A 21,328-nucleotide genomic window follows, 5' to 3' on the forward strand; every position below is an offset into this window, starting at 1 on the left:
AGGGGGGGGGGCGTTTGTTAGAGAGGGTGTTCACTACTTGTAAGCTTAGGGAGACGTTCATTAGATAGGAACAGTTCTTTTGGGCTTCTGCTATTTGTATTCGAGTCGGGTTTTGACCGGGAGAGACTGGCCTCTAGCAATCATAAATCTTATACTGTGATTGGCCCAACCTTCGATGACGTCACCTTCCTTGCTTCCCGCCATTTTGTTTGTAAATCGACCTTTCGTTCGAGAAGCAGCTTTCATGTGGAATTTCCAGTCATGGCTGCGGCTAAAATATCTCTCGACAAAGATGCTTTCTTCCGCAGAATAAAGAGGATTTATGCTGCGTGGCAGGTTTGTACGATACTTACCGATCCTTGATTATTATTGAGCCCTACTAGACTTATCTAATCGATCGGTTGAGCTGTAGTCTTTACTCACATGTGTTGTAGAAGCCGGATGGAACTGTGAAAGAAGAGAACGGAGTTGCTTTTCCAGAAGTTGGCTCTGTTGTGATTGCCGTGGGTCAAGATGAAGATGTGATTTACAGCAAATCAACAGCTCTTCAGGTAAATAGTTTCACTTATCCCACTTTTGACAATCAGCATCAAAGTTTTTTTTTTGTAAATGCGTTTTTAATAAGATTTTTAAACCAAAAACAGCTTGCCCAAAAGTATGAAATATAAAAACCTCAAACTTATTCACTTACACTCCATTTGAGATATCCTTAAAAGGTATTCTGCGTTGTGCCTATGACATAAAGGGTTTTTAATTCGTGGTTCATTAGGATACCCCCCCCCCCTGAACTCGCCTTTTGCTTGTGTCTTTTGCTTGTGCCTTTTGCGTTTTTTATCATTTGTCATAAGACCCCCCTTGTTTGATTGCGTGTTGAGGAAGGTTGGGGGGGGGACAGAAAAAAATAGGTTGCTTGGCTGTAGTACAATACAAGGGAACCTTGATGTAACAATATCAATAAGAATCAACAAGAATATCTTAAAATCAAGTCTTTTTTTCCACATATTTTATGGTTGGTAAAACCTAAAATAGATATTGGTATAGGTGTACTAAGATAATCATTACATCAGGTATCGCTATATTGAGTTTCCACTGTAAAAAGGTGCAAATTGCTTTTATCTCTCTTGGGCATGGAAACAGGTTTCTTGTTTCTGTTCTTGCCCCCTCTTGCAACAGTGAAAGGACATAAAATAATACAGTACTTAAATAATAAATTCCTATTTTGAGACTAATTGAATTAGCTGCTTTAAAAATAAGGTTTGTGGCTTAATATGGGACCACTTAGCCAAGTTATCACCACCAATCGCTGAGATAGAACACTGATCTATCTCCATGATTGGTTGCAATCATAAAGCCTGGTTTCCATTTAAAGGCCACTGATGGCCACCGATCGCTGATGTATAGATCAGTGTTCTATCTCAGCGTTTGAATTGCTGACATATAGATCAGTGTTCTATCTCAGTGTTTTAATCGCTGACGTATAGATCAGTGTTCTATCTCAGCGTTTGAATCGCTGACGTATAGATCAGTGTTCTATCTCAGTGTTTGCTGGCTCTTGGTGGCGATTATATGGAAACCTTTATAGAGGTACCATTATGTTGTCTTTCAGCAATGGCTGTTCGGCTATGAACTGGCAGACACTGTCACAATACTGTGTAAGTCGACTCTCCATGTCTTGGCAAGCAAGAAAAAAGTGGACTTCCTAAAGCCTTTGCAAGATGCACAGAAAAAGGTGGAAGGCACCCCCACCATCAAGCTTCATCTCAGAGATAAATCTGATGAAGACAAGGCCAACTTTGCCAAGCTAGTGGAAGAGATGAATGCCAGTGGAAAGGTTTGCATTCAATCTTTCCCTGTATTTTCATCAAAATGAAAATGAAACCTATATATACTGTTAGGTATATCTAAGAAAAATAGAAGAAAAATTCAAGTTAACCCAATCCCAAAGACCTCTTAAGTATTTCACAAGCTTTTTCTTACAATCAAAGAGAAATAGTTTTTTTTTAGAAGCCCTATTATTTTAACCTATTTTAACAATACCTATTGGACCTATAACAACACCTTGGAACTTGTTTCAGGGCAAACAGGTTGGCGTTTTTATCAAGGACACTTTTCAGGGTCAATTCATGGATGGTTGGAAAACTGCATTTGAGAATGAAAGCTTTGAGAAGGTAGATGTAAGTAATGCCATGGCGTTCATAATGGCTGTCAGAGAAGACTCAGAACTCGTCAATGTGAAGGTGAGTTTTCTAAAAAAAATCATTTTCTGTGTCTATTTGTGAGTGGCCATTTACTATGTAATGAAAGTAAAGATGATAAAGCAACTTCCTCTTATGGCAATCAAAAATCTTGCACCAGGAAATTTGAAAGTCTGCAGCAATAGTTTTGGTGTCTCTAAAAGCGTTAACATGTCAGTAATTATGGGTGGTGTTTTCATTGCAATATCTTGGCTGGAAGTTGTTAAAATTGATTTTGAATTCTCCAAAAGGCACTGTTCACTGTTCTTTGCATGTAAATTTCAGCTCTATGGGCATTCCTGTATAACTTGTCTAACTACTTGCAAACAGTATTGATTTGATATATACCAAATCAAGGTTTCAGCTAAGGCTGTTCAGCTGCAGGATTTATGTTGTGTGTGTCTTTGTAAAACTGTCTAATTGAGCCCTCTTACAATTTGCTGTTTCACGAGGCATTTTATTGTTTGAACATTGCTAATTGAATATTGCTGCTTTTGTTCACCAGAAAGCTGCCCAGGTCTCCTCTGATATATTCAGTAAATTCTTCAAGAACCAGATCATGGAAATTGTTGATGAAGAAAAGGTAGATCATTACAGATACAGTACAATTAGTGTTCTTGAATGTCATACTTCAAATCACAAAATAAATCTTGAAACCAATCCAATTACTAAAGTAATTTTATAGACTCAGACTAAATGACGTTCTCTCAAGTAACACAGATGTTTCAAGCATTAGCCCTCAGTCTTTTGCTCTGAAAAAGGGCTAATGCTGAAAATGAAACAACTCTGTTTTCCCAGGGGCAAAGAACATACCATTTCAATCTTGTTTTGGTTTATCTCCCTGATCCCACCATCCCAATGCAGACCAACCATGTTAATTCACAGTTTGCCTGCAGTTTTTAAGCCATACCTTTTCTTTTATCCCACTCATAGCGTGTGAAACACTCCAAGATTGCGGACAGCATAGAGGGTGCACTGGAGACTAAAAAATACCTCCAGCCAGGAATGGATGCAGACCAGGTAAGCTACACTAAAATTTATTGTAAAACTCATTGGTAAATTTTCTGTCAAACATTAAAATAAGATTCCTAACATGTTAAGCCTTCATGCAGGTGTTTGAAAAGTCTCTGTAAGCTACCATTTTGTTGGCTGATTTACACTCGGGAGGATAATAGATAAAAACCTTTATTTATTATTACTCAGGGTTGTCAGATCAGAAGCTAAAACTAACCTCTGCTATAAACCGAAGCCCTGAGTTAATACAAATATGCTTAAATATATAATCATTTTTCATGGATTGGTATTTTGAGATTTCTTCATGTGATAATGTCCTCAATTGTGCATTAGAATTGACAATGAGCTCTAACGAAAACAGCGATATTGACACGGACTGGCAAAATTGGAAAGATCTATTTTTGGCTGCCGTAGCAGATCACGTTCCATCCAAAAAGCTTAGGGGTCGCAATCCAGTACCTTGGATGAATGGAACTATTCTTGACCTAATTAAGAAGAAAGAAACGACTCGAAGGCGTCTAAAAAAGACCCCTGCTAAAGCGTCTCTGAGGGAAAAATTCAAAGCGCTGCGTGCGGAAGTCAAACAAGCACTGCGGGAAAGTCGTGAAAACTTTTTCCAGTCTCTCGAACGGGACTATAAAAACAACACCAAACGCTTTTGGTCTGTTCTAAAACAGAAATCCAAATCACGTGGGCTCCCATCTCAGGTCTCTATGGCAACCGTAAATCCACCCACTGGTTCCCAGGACCCCACGCCACTAAGAACCACAGCTGATGATCCGGAAGCAATTGCAAATTTATTCAATAAATACTTTGCTTCAGTGTTTTTAAAAGATTCTCTTCAAGACCTAAACACTGACCCGGAACATTGTGCACCCCCTGTACCCGAGCTATCTAATATTTCATTCGATATAAATGATATATTATCGGTTATCAGGGGGCTGGACGCCAGTAAAGCTTCTGGACCAGATAACATCCCCGTCAGATTACTAAAAGAGACCGCGGCTGTGATTGCTCCCTCTCTTTGTCAGATTTTCAATAAGTCTATCAAGCTTGGCAAATTTCCTTCTGAATGGAAAATTGCTCATATCGTTCCTGTTTACAAGAAAGACTCTGCTCAACAAGTTGAAAATTACAGACCGATATCACTCTTGTCTGTTGTGTCGAAAATTATGGAACGTTGTGTATTTAATAAGATAAGAGAGAGGGTGCACTGCCTCATCCAGAGGTGTCAACATGGGTTTATTGCAGGCCGCTCTTGTGTCACCCAGCTGGTGGAAGTCCTTGACACTATTGGCTCTCACTTAGACAATGGGAACCAAATTGATGTTGTATACCTTGATATGTCAAAGGCTTTCGATAGAGTAAGCCACCGTATGCTAACACGGAAACTAGTCCAATATGGTTTTGGCGGAAATCTGTTGAAGTGGTTTACATCATATATCACCAATCGGAGCCAACGCGTAGCTATTCCAGGGGGGGTCTCAACATGTCAACCTGTGACTTCCGGCGTCCCGCAAGGGTCAATTCTCGGTCCTATACTGTTCGTCCTCTTCGCAAATGACTTGCCAGATTCAGTTTGCTCATGCAGTGTTGCGACATTCGCAGACGACACTAAGGTCTTTAATGTTATCAACTCGGCGGATGACACGGATGTGTTACAATCTGACCTGAACAGTCTAAATGGCTGGGCGGCATCGACAGGCATGACATTTAATCAAACAAAGAGCAAAGTCATGCGGGTTTCGCGAAAGCGTAAACCAGTTCTCAAAACATATTCGCTTGGCGGTTTGCCTTTAGCCTGCACTGAGACGGAGAAGGATCTCGGCGTCTGGATGTCAGACGACCTCTCTTGGACTAAGCAAGTTGACGAGGCATGTAGTAAGGCCAACATGACGCTGGGGTTCGTTAGAAGACACTCAAGATCCATAAAGAAAACCAACATAAGAAGATCGATGTATCTCGCCCTAGTACGTCCTCACCTAGGATACGCAACACAACTGTGGGCACCGCAGACAAAGGACCTGATTAGACGAGTTGAAAGAATCCAAAGACGGGCTAGCAAGTACATGTTAGGACTCCCATTTAGATGCAGCCAAACATACAAAGAAAGACTTACTCAACTTAAATTATTGCCACTATCGTATTGGCACGAATATTTGGACATGTCATACTTTTATAAAATCATAAATGGGCTTGTCAATATTAATCCATCAATTGTTCCCAAAGTTCGCTCAGTCCGTCCTACTAGATCATCTACAAACTCAAGCGCACCACAATTCTTCGCTCGCAAATGCAAAACTTCTGCTTTTCAAAAATCATATTTAAACCGTTGTACAAGAATATGGAACACTCTCACTAATTTGTTAAATAGTTCTAGCTACTCTGACCATGCTTCTTTCAAGCGCGCTTTATTAAATTACTACTTAAATGCTCTTTCGATAACTTACGATCCAGAGGATCCGCGCTCATGGAAATCTGTCTGCCTCACCTGCAATCGGGCCAGGGTGCTAACGCACCAAATTTCATGTTGTTTCTAATTTAGTTTTTGTGACCTTGTAACTTTTACACATTTTAAACTCGGGTCCGCCGTAATTGGCCTAGCTGTGGCGGATACCCTGCCCTTTCGTTATTGTATGTATTCATGTTCTGTTTCTCATGTATAACGTATTATGTATGTGTATTTTTTTTTTCTCCGTGGGCAAAGTCAATAAATTTAAAAAAAAAAAAATTGAGCGATATCAGGGGTGTGGCTAAATAGGTTACTCTTCATCTAAGTAGCCCTTACAAGTTCTCATTGGTTGAGCCATCTTGAGTTAAATGAGTGGCCGTATACCATCAATTGCCAAAATGACTTAACACTCTTATTTCCCTCTTCTCTTACTATACCCTCTAGCATTTGCAGGCAAACAACAATATTGTAACAAAATTGTCTTGATATATCTATCTACCTTAATAACTAAACTAATAATAGTGGTAGTCCAGTCAGAATTCAATTAATTTGTTATCCCTAAGGTGGAGATGTGCTACTCGCCAATAGTTCAAAGTGGCGGCAAGTTTGCGCTCAAGTTCAGTACAGTAAGGTGAGGACTTGATTTAGGGGTCAAGAAAACATCTCAACCCATGTGTGTCTTGTGCCATGGTGATATGCTACAAAACGCTCCATAGTTATACAGATCAAGTACACCTAAAAACAAGCAAGGAGCGGGCTGAAGACAGGCAACATTAGAAATATTTCTAATGAATAATATTTTCAAAGAACAACCTGCATTATGTACTACTGCGTTTTGTAAGTGCCGATTTTAGGCAGTTGTTGATATAATGGAATTGTTTGGTCATGATTCTCATTATTTTCTTAAGCTATAGGCAACTTGCACTAATAAGCCACATGACTTTTCAGGTGGCAAAATAAGCACAGAAATGCCTGTGTCCACCATGCCAGAGAGCAAAGAAAGAACAAAATCTTTCACTGAAAATAAACCATTTCTTACACAGACACTCTCTTAAGGGCTGAGTAAGTTGCTTTTAATTGATGTTACTTCAACACTAAAAGCTGGGTATGCATTAGTTTGCCACCCAGAAAGTGCCATTATCTCTTAGCGCAAGTTGCCTATTCCTAGGCTATTCTTTTTTAAGTGTAGTATTGATAGCAGTCAATGGCTTGTCTGTTTGCAGCAATGACGAGAAGCTGAACTTTGGTGTTATCATCTGTTCTCTTGGTGTGCGCTATAAATACTACTGCTCCAATATCGTCAGGACGATGATGGTTCAACCCACAGAGGTACAGTTGCATACAACACAAGATTTTGCCTTACCCAAAACAGCAGCAGATCCAGGGGAACGGGAGGGAAAGGGGGTTTCCCCTACTTTGAATGAGTATTAAAGCTGGAAAGTACAGAGCTAAGTTTAAAAAATCCTGCAATGATCTATATGTTGTTGCCCCCTCTAATAAGTTTATAATGGGAGATTATATTTCAGAAAGGGAGTTGGTAAAATATTTTTAGTGGCTTTTGAATTATCACTGAAAGTTATAGTTCATGAGGGGGGGTGGGACATGAATGGAAATAGGATAAGAGAAGCAATCTCTGATTGACTTTGTGTGTGGGCCATGCAGGGACTTAAGGACCAGATAAATTCCCCACCATTTTATGGCCCAAGAGTGAATTCAGGGGCCATAAGACAACAAAAAAAACTTGAGCTCTTTAATTAGGGATATACAGTAGACTGCGAAGAGTGCCCTCGAGAATGTGTTCTATCTGATTCTTTTACAGGAGCAACAGGAGATCTACACTTTTCTTGTTGCTGTGTTTGATGTGATTGTAGACAAGCTTCGACATGGTAAGAATAGTGTGATTGATAGTTAGATGGGTTTCTATGCAAGGAATTGGTTCACGGCAGATGCTGCTTGTCAAAGAGTTTAAAACAGACAATTAGAGCGGAGCTTGTATTTGTTGCAGACACCAAGCTCTGTGATGTCTACAATGCTGCCATGCAGCATGTTTCCAAAAACAAGCCAGATCTGCAGTCAAAGTTTGTGAAAAATATTGGGTGAGTGGATAGCAAGACATTTAATATACAGTACCTTAACCCATTGACTCCTGGCTTTTTTGGAGCTGAATTTACAAAAAACAGACTCAAAACAGATACCTCCCCCCCTATTCTGAGTTTTATACAGCCCGTCAAAGTCAAACACAGCTGCACCTAGTCAGCGGTATCCAAGCTTTCCAACAGTGCTTTGCGGTCCCCACTTTTAATCCCTCGTCGATGTGCTGAAGCCAGCACAAGTTGATGGTTGCTTGTATTTTTCATCAAAAGTACAGCTATGAGCATATTAGGAGAGTGTCTCAGGACATCATGAAGTCTTTTGGGGGATAATTGAGTGCTTTGCTTATGGATATTTGCAAGCAAAGGTGGATTCATGATGATTTTTTCTTGTTTGGCTTTGCCCGGATGAGAAAATAATTTTCTAATGAATCACCACAGCTCTCCTAAATGCTGTCTTTTCTGAAACCAAATTGATTCCAAAATTGTTTACACTGCTATTCTGGGTCTGTATGGCCTGGAATTGATTTGTTTGGCTTCGGGGTGAAAAGACTTATAAAAAACCATCTGACTTTGGGGAGAGGAGTGTTGACTGGCCCTCCCCTCGTGAATTTTCCCCTGGATCTCCCAGAATGCTTTGCAATACGTAAAGATATTTTCGTGGTTGTACAATCCTTCAAGGAATGAACATTGTGTTTTGAGGCCAAGGAAATGTACCTGGAGGATCAGAATAAAGGTATCTATTTGTGTCTTGAGCTGTGTTTGCTGATTTCTCTCCCTTGTGTGGTATTTTGAGCGTTTTATTGAGAGGGGTGATTCTGCTTTTCTCTCCTTGTTCGATTTGAGATTTGTCAAAGAACCTGTGCTATTATTTGGCTTAAGAGTAGATGCCAACACCTTGGTTGGATGCATATCTGCAAGACCATTTATCCCTTAGACTGATGCCTGAGTATCTTCATCTTGTTGTGTTTATTTTGAATTTATGAATTTTTTGGGTTGTGGGTACTTCCCAAAGCCGGTACAGGCCGGTTGAGGGGTCAATGTGTTAAACTATTTTTAAAATCAAATTTTGGTGTGTCTTTGAGTAAAGCTAATGATTCACTACCTTTTAAAAAAAAGGTTTTCGTCCATCCCAAAATATCTACCATACATTGCCAAAGACTGTTTGTGCTTTAGGTTTGGGACAGGAATAGAATTCAGGGAAGGATCACTACTCATCACTCCCAAGAACACACACCTCGCCAAGAAAGGTGAAGTACTTTCTACACCCCTCACATGCCTTTACACCCCGTTTCCCTTCACACCTAAAAATCTCTTCACCTCCCTTCTCCACTCTCTTGCACCTTACAGCACGCCCCTCTTTCTATTCATCCCTTTATCCTTATCCCCTCCACCCCCCCCCTTCATCTGAATGCCTTATCTCCCTTCACAACTAATACTCACTACCCTTAAATGTCCTCTCCCATAACATTTTCTCAGGCCACACCATCTCCCCCTCCCCTCCTACCCCCGCCCCCACCCTCGTCCTATTAAAAGATGTACTAACCCTGTCATGGTTAACTCTTAGGCATGGTGTTCAACATCAGCGCAGGTTTCTCAGGTCTTGTTAACAGCCAGGCAGGAGATGATGTCAACAAGAACTATGCTCTATTTATCGGTGACACACTTCTAGTTAATGAGGTAGTGCCGCTGGTATGACATGATTGAGCTTTAGTTCCCCATTAATGTCTAGCTATATACTGTTGTCAATAGCAGTCAATTCTCCACTTAGCCGAAATATTCTCAATTTGTACTTGCATTGGCTCAAACTAATCTAAAAATATTGCCGTATAGCGGGTTGTCGCTGGTAGCTGCAGGCCTGCCTTGAATAACAGTAGTAGTAGGTTTTACTTTACAGTAGCTGTAACAACAGAAACAACAGCTTATACCAATGCCAATACAACTACAGCATAACAACTCTGTTTGACAACAAGATGGGACTTCTATAGAAACAGTCCATTTTATGCAAATATCCCTTATATTGGAGCTCTACTGTACAACATTACAACTTTGAAAACTTTTCTTGTCTTCAGGGATCTCCCGCAACCATACTTACACCTGCAAAGAAAAAAATTAGCAATATTGGAATATTCTTAAAGGTGACTACACATAACAAACATTTGTCTTATCTAGTACTGTATGTGTATAACACAGTATTCGTCATCAAAGTTTATATTTTTTATATGTATTTTTCAAGTGCCGGCTGTCAGCGAATTTTACCAGCTGGAAAATAGTTTAATAATTTAACTGACTCAATGTCTTAGCCAACTGACAGAGGAATTCCTTCGGTAATGTCATAAACATTTTTTTAATAGTTGTTACTTACTCAAGAACTTGATTTTTCATTGTTTACTTTATCCTTAACTGTAATAATGTCCATAGCTACAGTAAGTTCAATTTTTGTACTTACTGCAAGATGTCTCAATCCATTTTCAGGATGAGGAAGACGAGGAGGAGGAGAAAGAAGAAAATGGAGAGGTACAACAATGGATAACATAAAAAGTCATTTATTTAAATAATTCAAATGGTAACTGGTCAATGGCCACCATGTAATGTGGCCGTCATGATGTGTTGTATGGCCATCCATTTAAGCACAGCAAAAATCTTCTTGATTTCTCAATAGGCCGAAGAGGACTACCTAAAGACGAGAGGAGCTGTACTTGAAAGCAGAACAAGGGTACGGTATTTTGATTAAGTGCCTTTGTTGTCCTTGTGTAGAAATGAATTGGTCTATTTTTTCTCTGCTACAGACTGAAATGACGGCTGAAGACAAAAGGAGGGCACACCAGTTGGAGCTTAAAGAGCAGCTCCATGAGGAAGCTAGAGTAAGGTGGAACTTGAATTATTGGAATCGTATTGTGTCTTTATGTATTTATTGTATTGTGAAATTGTTTTAATGTCTGTAGAACTGACTCGCATGACATGGTTGTTCAAAACCAAAACATAGTCTCACAAATTGGATCTACAGACTCTAAGCCACTAATTGTTTTAGAATCAGATTCTGGAGTCTTGTACTACCCTGAAATAATGCAACAGTCATCAATCTATTTAAGTATTATCATTTGGTTAGGACTGGTATCTTATATGTACCCTCCTGTGTTTAATTCCTCAGCGGCGACTTTTGGAGTCCAAGGGAGACTCTGTCAAGCCTATCAAGTAAGTAAAAATTACTGTTTAAAGCCGCATTGTCACCAGTTTACTTCCAGTCGATTACGTAACAATATCAGATAGACTAAAATACAGTGCTGAAGGGGCATGGATACTGTAAATGAGGACACTGTCAAAGAGACAAAACTTGCAGACAAATGTTTTCATGATGATGTCTTTCCTAACAGCATTTGGCAACAAGGAGTAACATTGTTGTGGACACAAAAAATGTTTCTGACGGAAAGCAGAACATATGTTTGAGAGAAATTTATTTAACATTTTGGTTTGATTTTTAGTCTGCATGCCCAACCTTTTGGCTCCTATGCAATAAGATCATTTTGTTGCTTCTCAAACGCCGGTGAACAGCTTGTAAAAGGCCAAGGACAATTTTGCCATTTCCTATGGTGTAATTGAAATAATACTCAAGGTTATAATGTATTCTCCCTTAGGATGAAGGCATCTAACGTGGCCTATAAGCATGCGACATCCATACCAAGGGAACATGATGTGCGAGAGCTGAGATTGTTTGTTGGTGAGTAAATGAGTGCTACTGTTCAAGATGTTGGTGTAATAAAGTATTTTCCCCTTCCAGCAATTGCTTCAAGTACTGCTGTCAAATGATTTGGTTAATAGTTGAAGGCTGATTTTCCCCATCCACCAACTTTCCGATCCATATAACTTTTTACATTAGGTATCTATTTTTCTTTGTGACAAATTAACTTTTCAGCCATTCTTGCAAGAAGTGTGGATGTTAATCATTGTTGTAGTAGACTTTTTGGTGTAAAAAAGAGCTGTATTTTCCTCACATTTCAGACAAGAAGCATGAAGCAATAATCCTACCTCTATTTGGAATAGCTACTCCTTTCCACATTTCCACCATCAAGGTGTGTAGTATGAATTAACCTAAGGAACCTAAATCTTGACCTCATTGTTATCTTGGTCCAAAATGTTGTTTGCTTTACTACCCAAGCAAAATTCCCAGGTTCAAATTTCAGTCATTCTAGGAAACTAGATCCCCTTAGATCTACTGAGGTTGCATAGGGATGCTACCTGGTGTACCTGGATACATAAGCCGACTGATATTTTGTGGCATTGCGTCCTGAAGAGGACATGAAAAGGCATGAAATGGTGATGCAGGCAAAAAATTAAATGTATGTGCAAGCTGGCTTCCTCTTGCTGGTGTCATACTGTAAGATCTAGAACACCTCCAAGGGGAGGGGATGGCATTTAGTTTATGAACTACGTGAGAAGCAAGCCTCTGATACAATCTTTATCAACACTGCTTTTAAACACTTATTTCTCACTCAACACACCCAGAAACTCTGAGTTTTAACACCCAACACTCATTTTTTCTACTGTACTGTTGTTGTACTGTTCCTTGCTTTACATGTTCTTGTTACATTAATTACTGTAAAAATTTCCCCTCACACAATAACATCCTAAGATTTATTTTGTTTTGTCTGTAGAATATCAGTTCCAGTGACGAAGGTGGCTATACTTATCTCAGAATCAATCTCTATTGCCCTGGAAGGTGAGAAGAGATTTACAGAAATTCTTTAGTTCTATCTGATAGTCTATAAAAATTCTTAATGACTGCTTCACTGCTTCAGTTCTGTTGGTCGTCTTGAGGGAAACCTATTTGCTCAGCCAGAGGCAACATTCGTCAAGGAAATGTGAGTTCAGATTTGATGGATTAGTACTTATTGGTTTCAGTACTCAGCGCATTCTCATATTATTAAATGGCATAGTGTAAACCAAATGCTCTGCATTATAATCCATTTTACGGAAAATGGTCCCATTCTAATTAATGCACATACGGTAGATAAAGAAAACAACAAGACTCTGTTGGTTTGTAACACATTCTTTCATGTTCTATTAGATTTTCTTGATATTATAAGCACCCAAAGTGGCCCTTTAAGCAACAGGTATCCAAGGTTTATATGTATATAGTACTGTTGGTTTGTTTACAGTACATGGAAGATATATTTGGAAAATAATTAGAAAGCTGTAAGCCGTATGTATGGTTGAATCTATGCTTACTGTGGACTTCAGAACATTTCGGAGCTCAAACACAAAGACGCCTGGATCTGCTTTTCCTCCGGCTCAAAACCTGAACACAGCCTTCCGACTTATCAAGGAGGTCCAGAAGAAATTCAAAACAAGAGAAGCAGAAGAACGAGAAAAACAGGTTTGTCAAACTGGACAAAAGCCATAAGTGGTACTGCATTATAGTAATCCAGAATCGAAATGGAATATATTACATGATTTTTATGTTTGTTTGTTTGTTTATATAAATAATGATTAATGCTAATAACGTTTGTTTTGTTTCCTGGTTTGATTTCTGTTTCCTGACCTCGATTGATGCATTACTTACTTTTGTATGTTTGTACATGTTACTGTCAGCTTGCTTTGGAATTCTTTCTTTGTCTTTTCACAATGTACACTGTATTTTGTTTCCATGATTGTGGGTTCCCTCTATTTCTTTGTCGTTGTTGAGCCCAAAGCCAGGATTTCCTGTTAGAGGAATCGGCCGATTTCTCTTGGTACTGTATCTCCTCCTACTGTAACTCTCAGTACTTCTCAGTTTTCTTTCATTAAGACAGACCTTTCAGTGTGGAGGCTCTTCTAAGCTCTCCCCTCTGGCCATGTGCCTGACTGTTGGCATTAGTGTTTGTGTTCATTAAATCTCAATAGAGTGAACGTTACCTCTGGCCATGCGCCTGAGTGTTTGTGTTCATTAAATCTCAATAGAGTGAACGTTACCTCTGGCCATGCGCCTGAGTGTTTGTGTTCATTAAATCTCAATAGAGTGAACGTTACCTCTGGCCATGTGCCTAACAGTTGGCATTAGTGTTTGTGTTCATTAAATCTCAATAGACTGAACGTTACCTCTGGCCATGCGCCTGAGTGTTTGTGTTCATTAAATCTCAATAGAGTGAACGTTACCTCTGGCCATGCGCCTGAGTGTTTGTGTCCATTAAATCTCAATAGAGTGAATGTTACCTCTGGCCATGCGCCTGAGTGTTTGTGTCCATTAAATCTCAATAGAGTGAACGTTACCTCTGGCCATGCGCCTGAGTGTTTGTGTTCATTAAATCTCAATAGAGTGAATGTTACCTCTGGCCATGCGCCTGAGTGATTGTGTTCATTAAATCTTAATAGAGTGAACGTTACCTCTGTAGGGTGCAGTCCAACAAGGTACTCTTCTTCTAAGCAACACCAAGGGTAACCCTAAACTGAAAGACCTGTACATTAGACCCAGCATCACGCAGAGGAAAACGCCGGTAAGCAACACAGCTACAGCAGTGATTCATAGTTGATGTTCTTTTAAATTGCCTTTCTGGGACATTTGCAGATGAAGGTTATGCTGAATTCTGTAATTTCTCAATGACTTCTGCTGCACAGCATCACTTTCTCACTGTTCCACACACCTTACCTTTACGTCGCTGAAACCTTTGTTCAAGATATTTGAAATAGCTTTTCAGCTTCCAGTGAGCCTCAAAACTGGGTGGTTATCCTGAAAGATCTAGTTTATTGATTGATCTACTGTACCTCTCTAATATTTGATATCCTTTTTATTTCAGGGGATGTTAGAAGCACACACAAATGGTAATTTGTTTATTTTAGTTACTGTGTCTTATAATGATTGGGCTTCCCTTTTCCTTTGATAAATCCTTGTGATTTCTTTTTCCTACCCCCCCCCCCCCCTCCTTGACCACCAGCTCACCCCTCCCTTTATCTATCATCCTGAAACCACAACTCACTTGTTGCTGATAGTTCCTTTTTTCTGTGTTGAAGGTTTTCGTTTTTCAACATTCCGTGGTGAACATGTGGATATCATCTATGGGAACGTAAAGCATGCTTACTTCCAGGTTAGTCAAACCCGCTTCTGTCTACTTAGCTTACCATTATATACATAGAAATGCCATGTGAGTGCCCAAAGTCACATTTTCTAGATAATGGTGTCCTGTGTAAGGCATCATGTGCTGGTTAAAGACTGATACTCGACCTGCCAAGGCACTTAATTCAATTATCTGAAAAACAGTCTATTCTTCAAAAATGACAAAAACTTAGAGGCCAATAAAAATAATTTGTTGGTAAGGTCGTTATGTTTGTTTTTGCACAGTTTCTGAGGAAGTTTGAATTATGTTTGAAAGTTTTAGTTCAACAGCGGCGACTTGTTCTATGTATTGTCTTGGTATGTCAGCAGACTTTCCTTTGTTTGCACTGATGATTCATTGTTTTTGCTTCTCTGCAGCCGTGTGATGGGGAAATGATTATTCTCATTCACTTCCATCTCAAGGTACTGTATCTGTTGTTATACTGCCCCCAGCAACCATCAACCATCCCACACTGATTTTCCATATTCAAAACCAAAATGCTATTGCATTCTTCGCCTTATTTGATGTTGAATGAGAATGATTTGAATTGTAAACATGCTAACCTTCCCTCTTTATGGTGACCACGCAGAGGCAAATATAACACTTAAGTTAATTGATTGTGCTATTCATGCAAATACTAACAGTATAAATTGCATTTAAATCTTCAGCACCCAATTATTATTGGAAAGAAAAAGTACAGAGACATCCAGTTTTACACTGAGGTGGGCACACCCATTTCTTATGAACTTTTTTTAAAGAGCCGTTTTCAGCCATACCTTTGTTATCGTTTTCAACTAATATTGGAAGATATATTATTCCAAAATCAGCCGATGGAAATGGATGCTTTCTTACACTTGGTATTTTGCTAGGATGACAACATAGTGGTTGAGAGAGGCTCGTTAACATATACGGTATCCAAGATAATGTATATTATTATATTAGATGCTGATTGCTTGTTATGTTTATTGATGTCCAGGTCGGAGAGATCACAACAGATCTGGGTAAACACCAGCATATGCACGACAGAGATGACCTGCAAGCAGAACAGGTAGAGAATTATTGTCAGCATTAATGGTGGTATTGTCAGCATCGATGATCGTATTGTCAGCATCGATGATCGTATTGTCAGCATCGATGATCGTATTGTCAGCATCGATGATCGTATTGTCAGCATCGATGATCGTATTGTCAGCATCGATGATCGTATTGTCAGCATCGATGATCACATTGTCAGAATCAACTATCGTATTGTCAGTATCAATTATCGTATTATCAGCATCAACTATCGTATTTTCAGCATCAACTATCGTATTATCAGCATCAATGATCGTATTGTCCGCATCAATAATCGTATTGTCATAAACATAGTCAATTTCGTCATCGTAAGTGCAGTGTTTTGTTCATGCAACTACCTGATCCACCCTCCCGGGGATACTCAGCCCCTGTTTGTAAGGATACCCCTCTGGCCCTATTTAGGACAATTACCTGAAATGACATACCCCATTTAGGACAAAAACTACCCTACCTTAGACAAAGGAGAAACGATAGCGAAAAACCTGAAAACCCCCGAACCTCAGAAGACTCTTAATGACATTTTACTGGAGAATTCGGAACCCTGTTCAGGAAAGAAGGTTTAAAATGTATACTCCGTTTAGGACAGAAAGCTTTAAGAAATATACCCTGTCTAGGACATAGATAGTAAAACCCCTACTCTATCAGGAAAGCGTAATAATAAAACCGTAGTCAGAAACTCTATTTTATTTCTTTATTTGTCTGTCCTCAATAGGCTGAGCGCGAGCTGAGACAAAGACTTAAAGCCGTCTTCAAAAACTTCATTGATAAAGTGGAGGGTATAACCCACGGTCAGGTGGAGTTTGACGTCCCCTTCAGGGAGTTAGGGTGAGTTTGACGTCCCCTTCAGGGAGTTAGGGTGAGTTTGACGTCCCCTTCAGGGAGTTAGAGTGAGTTTGACGTCCCCTTCAGGGAGTTAGGGTGAGTTTGACGTCCCCTTCAGGGAGTTAGGGTGAGTTTGACGTCCCCTTCAGGGAGTTAGGGTGAGTTTGACGTCCCCTTCAGGGAGTTAGGGTGAGTTTGACGTCCCCTTCAGGGAGTTAGGGTGAGTTTGACGTCCCCTTCAGGGAGTTAGGGTGAGTTTGACGTCCCCTTCAGGGAGTTAGGGTGAGTTTGACATCCCCGATTAGATAAAAAGAACCAGGTTTCTACACCTTTGGAAAAATCTCAAGTCTACCTGACCTGGGTTGGGCTCGAACTCTTGTCCTCGTGTCTGAAAAATGCAGCATTTCCGCCAAGGATGTTTGCTCTCATGCTTTTTATTTTGTTTGTAGGTTCTCTGGCGTTCCGTTCCGCAGCACTGTGCTCCTACAGCCCACTACTCACTGCCTGGTCAACCTCACGGAACAGGTGTACAAACCAAACCTGTCCATCGGGGACGCAAATGCAGACCCTCCCCCCCCCACCCACCAAATGAAATATGACACCCGTAAATTTTGTTCAAATGTTTTTTTTCAGCGCTAATAATGGTGTGAAAATACAGACGTTTTGTGGCTACTGCCTATTTATCCTTGTCTAAAAGCAACTGATAAAGAGGCAGTAGCCTCGAAATGTCTGTATTTTTACAACATTATTAGCGCTGTAAACAAACCTTTCAACAAAATATAACGTGAATTTCCTAGCGCTACCAGACCTAATCAACATCAAGTTTAATTTTTACCAGTATGACACCCGTACAACCTTGTTGAAACCAATAACAAGCAACGCCAACGCACAATGCCCCAGCATGTCCAACCAAAGGGACGTTTATTCGCCTTTTATTTGTCATTGATGCCCATTGTTGTTGTCCAAATTTTTTCCAGCCTTCCTTTATCATAACACTGGATGAAGTGGAGCTTGTTCATTTTGAGCGCGTCCAGGTAAGAAGTTAAATCGCCTACAGTGTCACTCTCTATTACCATGGTTTCCAATACAATGTTTTGTCACCTATGGCGTACCTCTACGTCGTAAAAATTCAAATAGCGTGGAGGCGAATCTCTATTTTTTCGGTTTCCAATACATACATAGCGTAAAGATTCCTGGCGTAAAGATTCGTGTAACGTTTGTTTCTTCGATCTTGCTAGCCCATGACAGCGTAGTTTAACTCGGTTTCTGTTGACTTTCTGATAGCATTGGGAAGGAAATTGAGCCTAAAAGGGGTTCGCTTTTCCGAGAATTATTGTTTTTGTTTATATTTCCAGTTCCATCTGAAAAACTTCGACATGGTATTTATTTTCAAAGACTACCATCGCAAGGTGGAACACATCAACGCCGTGCCCATGACGTCACTCGACAGCGTCAAGGAGTGGCTTAAGTAAGTGCCACTTGACCTTACAGAGTCTATGACGTCACGGCTTTGTGGCAAAGACCAAAAAAGGATGTTGCCTTTGTTTTGTTCCCTTATTTTTAAATCCCTTGATCACAGCTCCTGTGATATCAAATACACTGAAGGTATACAAAGTTTGAACTGGGCCAAGATCATGAAGACCATTAACGAGAATCCAGAAGAATTCCTGGAAAATGGTGGTTGGAGTTTTCTGGATCCTGATAGTAGTGTAAGTCTAATTTCAATTATTTTAAATGCTATTTGCGGTAATGATGGTAAATATATTGAAGATGTAATGTGATAAAATCAGTTTGAATGAAACGAATTTGTTGGAAAGAATAATCAAGATTTGTTGGAAAGAATAACTAAGCAGCTATGTTTTTCTTGAATAGGGAGACGAAGCAGGCAGCGACGATGAACCAGAAAGCGAGTACGCGCCCTCCGGATCCGATGCCGCTGAGTCTGAGGAAGATGAGGACTTTTCTTCAGAAACAGAGACCTCTGAGGAGGGATCAGGTCAATAAGCCACGCGTTTGCCACGCCTAGCTGGTACCACGCGTTTGCCAAGCTTAGCTTGGTCCACGTGTTCGCCATGCCTAGCTTGTACCACGCGTTTGCCAAACTTAGCTTGGTCCACGTGTTCGCCACGCCTAGCTTGTTACACGTGTTCGCCACGCCTAGCTTGTTACACGTGTTCGCCACGCCTAGCTTGTTACACGTGTTCGCCACGCCTAGCTTGTTACACGTGTTCACCACGCCTAGCTTGTACCACGTGTTTGCCAAGCTTAGCTTGGTCCACGTGTTCGCCATGCCTAGCTTGTACCACGCGTTTGCCAAACTTAGCTTGGTCCACGTGTTCGCCACGCCTAGCTTGTTACACGTGTTCGCCACGCCTAGCTTGTTACACGTGTTCGCCACGCCTAGCTTGTTACACGTGTTCGCCACGCCTAGCTTGTTACACGTGTTCGCCACGCCTAGCTTGTACCACGTGTTTGCCACGCCTAGCTTGTTACACGTGTTCGCCACGCCTAGCTTGTTACACGTGTTTGTCACGCCTAGCTTGTACCACGTGTTTGCCACGCCTAGCTTGTTGCACGTGTTTGCCACGCCTAGCTTGTACCACGTGTTCGCCATGCCTAGCTTGTACCACGCGTTTGCCAAGCTTAGCTTGGTCCACGTGTTCGCCACGCCTAGCTTGTTACACGTGTTCGCCACGCCTAGCTTGTTACACGCGTTTGCCACGCCTAGCTGGTACCACGCGTTTGCCAAGCTTAGCTTGGTCCACGTGTTTGCCACGCCTAGCTTGTACCACGTGTTTGCCACGCCTACCTTGATCCCCTGCCTGATACTGTGCTCATGTGATTATTGTTCCAGATTTCGAAGAAGATCTCGGAAGTGAGGAAGAGAGCGGGAAAGACTGGTCCGAGCTGGAGGAGGAAGCCATTCAAGGTACACATTCTGATTAGTCGAGTTATTTTTTTTCTTACAAATAGTTCCACTACGCCTAACTTTAGCAGTATTCCACCATCGACTAATGCCACGTCTAAAACCTTAATAGTAAACAGGTGGTCTCCCTGTGGCGTGACAAACCGATGGCTTGTGGTGATCTAGGGCTGCAATCAGTCTATGTTATAAAACCATTGTTTGTTTTTTGGCTTGTTTTTAGCTGACCGTGATAAGGGTGAATATCGAGAACACGAAGTTTCTACCAAGAAGAAACGCAAGAAGCCTTCGACCAAGTCGCCCTCACCCAAGAAGAAACGCCGCCGCCGCTAAACTGAACAGCTTTGTATAATTCCCCAGGACAAACAGATCTTTTAAACGCAGCTAAAAGTCTCAATGCGAACAGCGCCGAGAAAAAACTTCAACATAAAAAAAGCATGAAAATTCTGTAGTTTGTGAAAGCTTTGACTCTGGATGCTGGAGTTTGCTAACTTGGGAGAAATCAGCCGCGTACAAAGAGGAGTTGGGGGGAGGGGTTTTAGTCAAATGTATCATATAGACGTGTCTAGACATGTGGATGAACGAACGATCCCGTCACCTTTGTATAATAACCTGCTAGTTACCCAGGCTCTTGATAAACAATTGAGCGCTCCAACCTTTCACCGCAGACATACCAACGTCAAGCCCAAGGTTTTGTAACACATTGGGCCTCCTTTGTTGTTTCTACCACAGGTTACCCAGCTAAAAATTCATACATATCTAGGTTTTGAAGAACATCGTGGTATTGCTACCACGGGTTACCCAGTAAAGACTCTAGCAAAGGCCACGCATCACTGCAGCGGCGTAGCCAGGATTTTTAACAGGTGGGGGCCAAAAAGGAACTTTCAAGGCATTTTCTCCTGTATTTTAAATAATGTCTCATACATTTACTGTATTTTTGGCTGCTTAAAGGGGGGGCCTAGGCAACCCCCCTGGCTACGCCTAAGCACTGCCTTCATGTAACAGTGTTACGGAAAGCTAAGCAGTTAACCTCATGTAAGGTCGTCTTGATGTACCATGATGTGGTACTTCAAGATCGAGGGTCGAACCCTTTCTTGCGTGTTTTAGTACGCACAAGCAGTTCTTATGTACATTGTGATTTGACAAATTTACTCAGACATTCTAGTGTTCTTGTGTTCTATTTTGAGTACGGTTTTGATGTTTCACATTGTACGCGCGAGGGGGGGGGGGGGGGGCTCGGCAAAATATAGCATTTCGGGGATCTCTGTCAAGCGCACCTTTTATATTATTCACATTTGATAAACAACGGTCCATTGGCTAGAAAACCATAAATAAACCATCCACAAATTAAGTCTGTTACTTTATTGGCGATGTTTGGTTAAAAAGATATCAGTTACTCGCTTGAATAAGCCAAAGAAAACGGATGCATTGTATGAATCTTGGTTTAGTGTAAAATGGCGGCGTGATTGGCCTTCGTTATAGAAGTAGACCAACTATCGAGGAAGAGGGGTTTTGTTATGGCGCCTGACATATGATCCAGAGAGGGGGTCGACTAAGGAGGACAAAACAGCGTGATCTCATGTACTGGGATGACAAATTGCAAGATAACCGCGGAATCAATATCACTCTGGTTGAAACCTTCGTCTGCGGTG

General features: G+C 40.8%; 1 protein-coding gene across 1 annotated transcript; it reads left to right on the forward strand.

Annotated features, from left to right (window-relative positions):
• Positions 1–177: 177 nt before the first annotated feature.
• Positions 178–20,840, forward strand: LOC5503485 (FACT complex subunit SPT16). Its single transcript, XM_001624509.3, has 36 exons — positions 178–336; positions 435–551; positions 1,607–1,831; positions 2,076–2,237; positions 2,740–2,817; positions 3,168–3,254; positions 6,264–6,331; positions 6,924–7,029; positions 7,520–7,586; positions 7,706–7,796; positions 8,967–9,040; positions 9,358–9,470; positions 9,863–9,928; positions 10,266–10,307; positions 10,453–10,506; positions 10,580–10,654; positions 10,942–10,985; positions 11,426–11,508; positions 11,790–11,860; positions 12,443–12,507; positions 12,587–12,649; positions 13,029–13,164; positions 14,159–14,260; positions 14,561–14,585; positions 14,775–14,848; positions 15,235–15,279; positions 15,526–15,579; positions 15,834–15,905; positions 16,644–16,756; positions 17,203–17,278; positions 17,731–17,787; positions 18,109–18,221; positions 18,333–18,462; positions 18,626–18,749; positions 19,608–19,682; positions 19,900–20,840. The coding sequence occupies exons 1-36, from the start codon at positions 262–264 to the stop codon at positions 20,007–20,009; spliced, it is 3,132 nt and encodes a 1,043-aa protein (XP_001624559.1). The 5' UTR covers positions 178–261; the 3' UTR covers positions 20,010–20,840.
• The last annotated feature ends 488 nt before the right edge of the window (positions 20,841–21,328 follow it).

This window comes from Nematostella vectensis, chromosome 13 (assembly GCF_932526225.1).
Source record: "Nematostella vectensis chromosome 13, jaNemVect1.1, whole genome shotgun sequence".
Taxonomy (NCBI): domain Eukaryota; kingdom Metazoa; phylum Cnidaria; class Anthozoa; order Actiniaria; family Edwardsiidae; genus Nematostella; species Nematostella vectensis.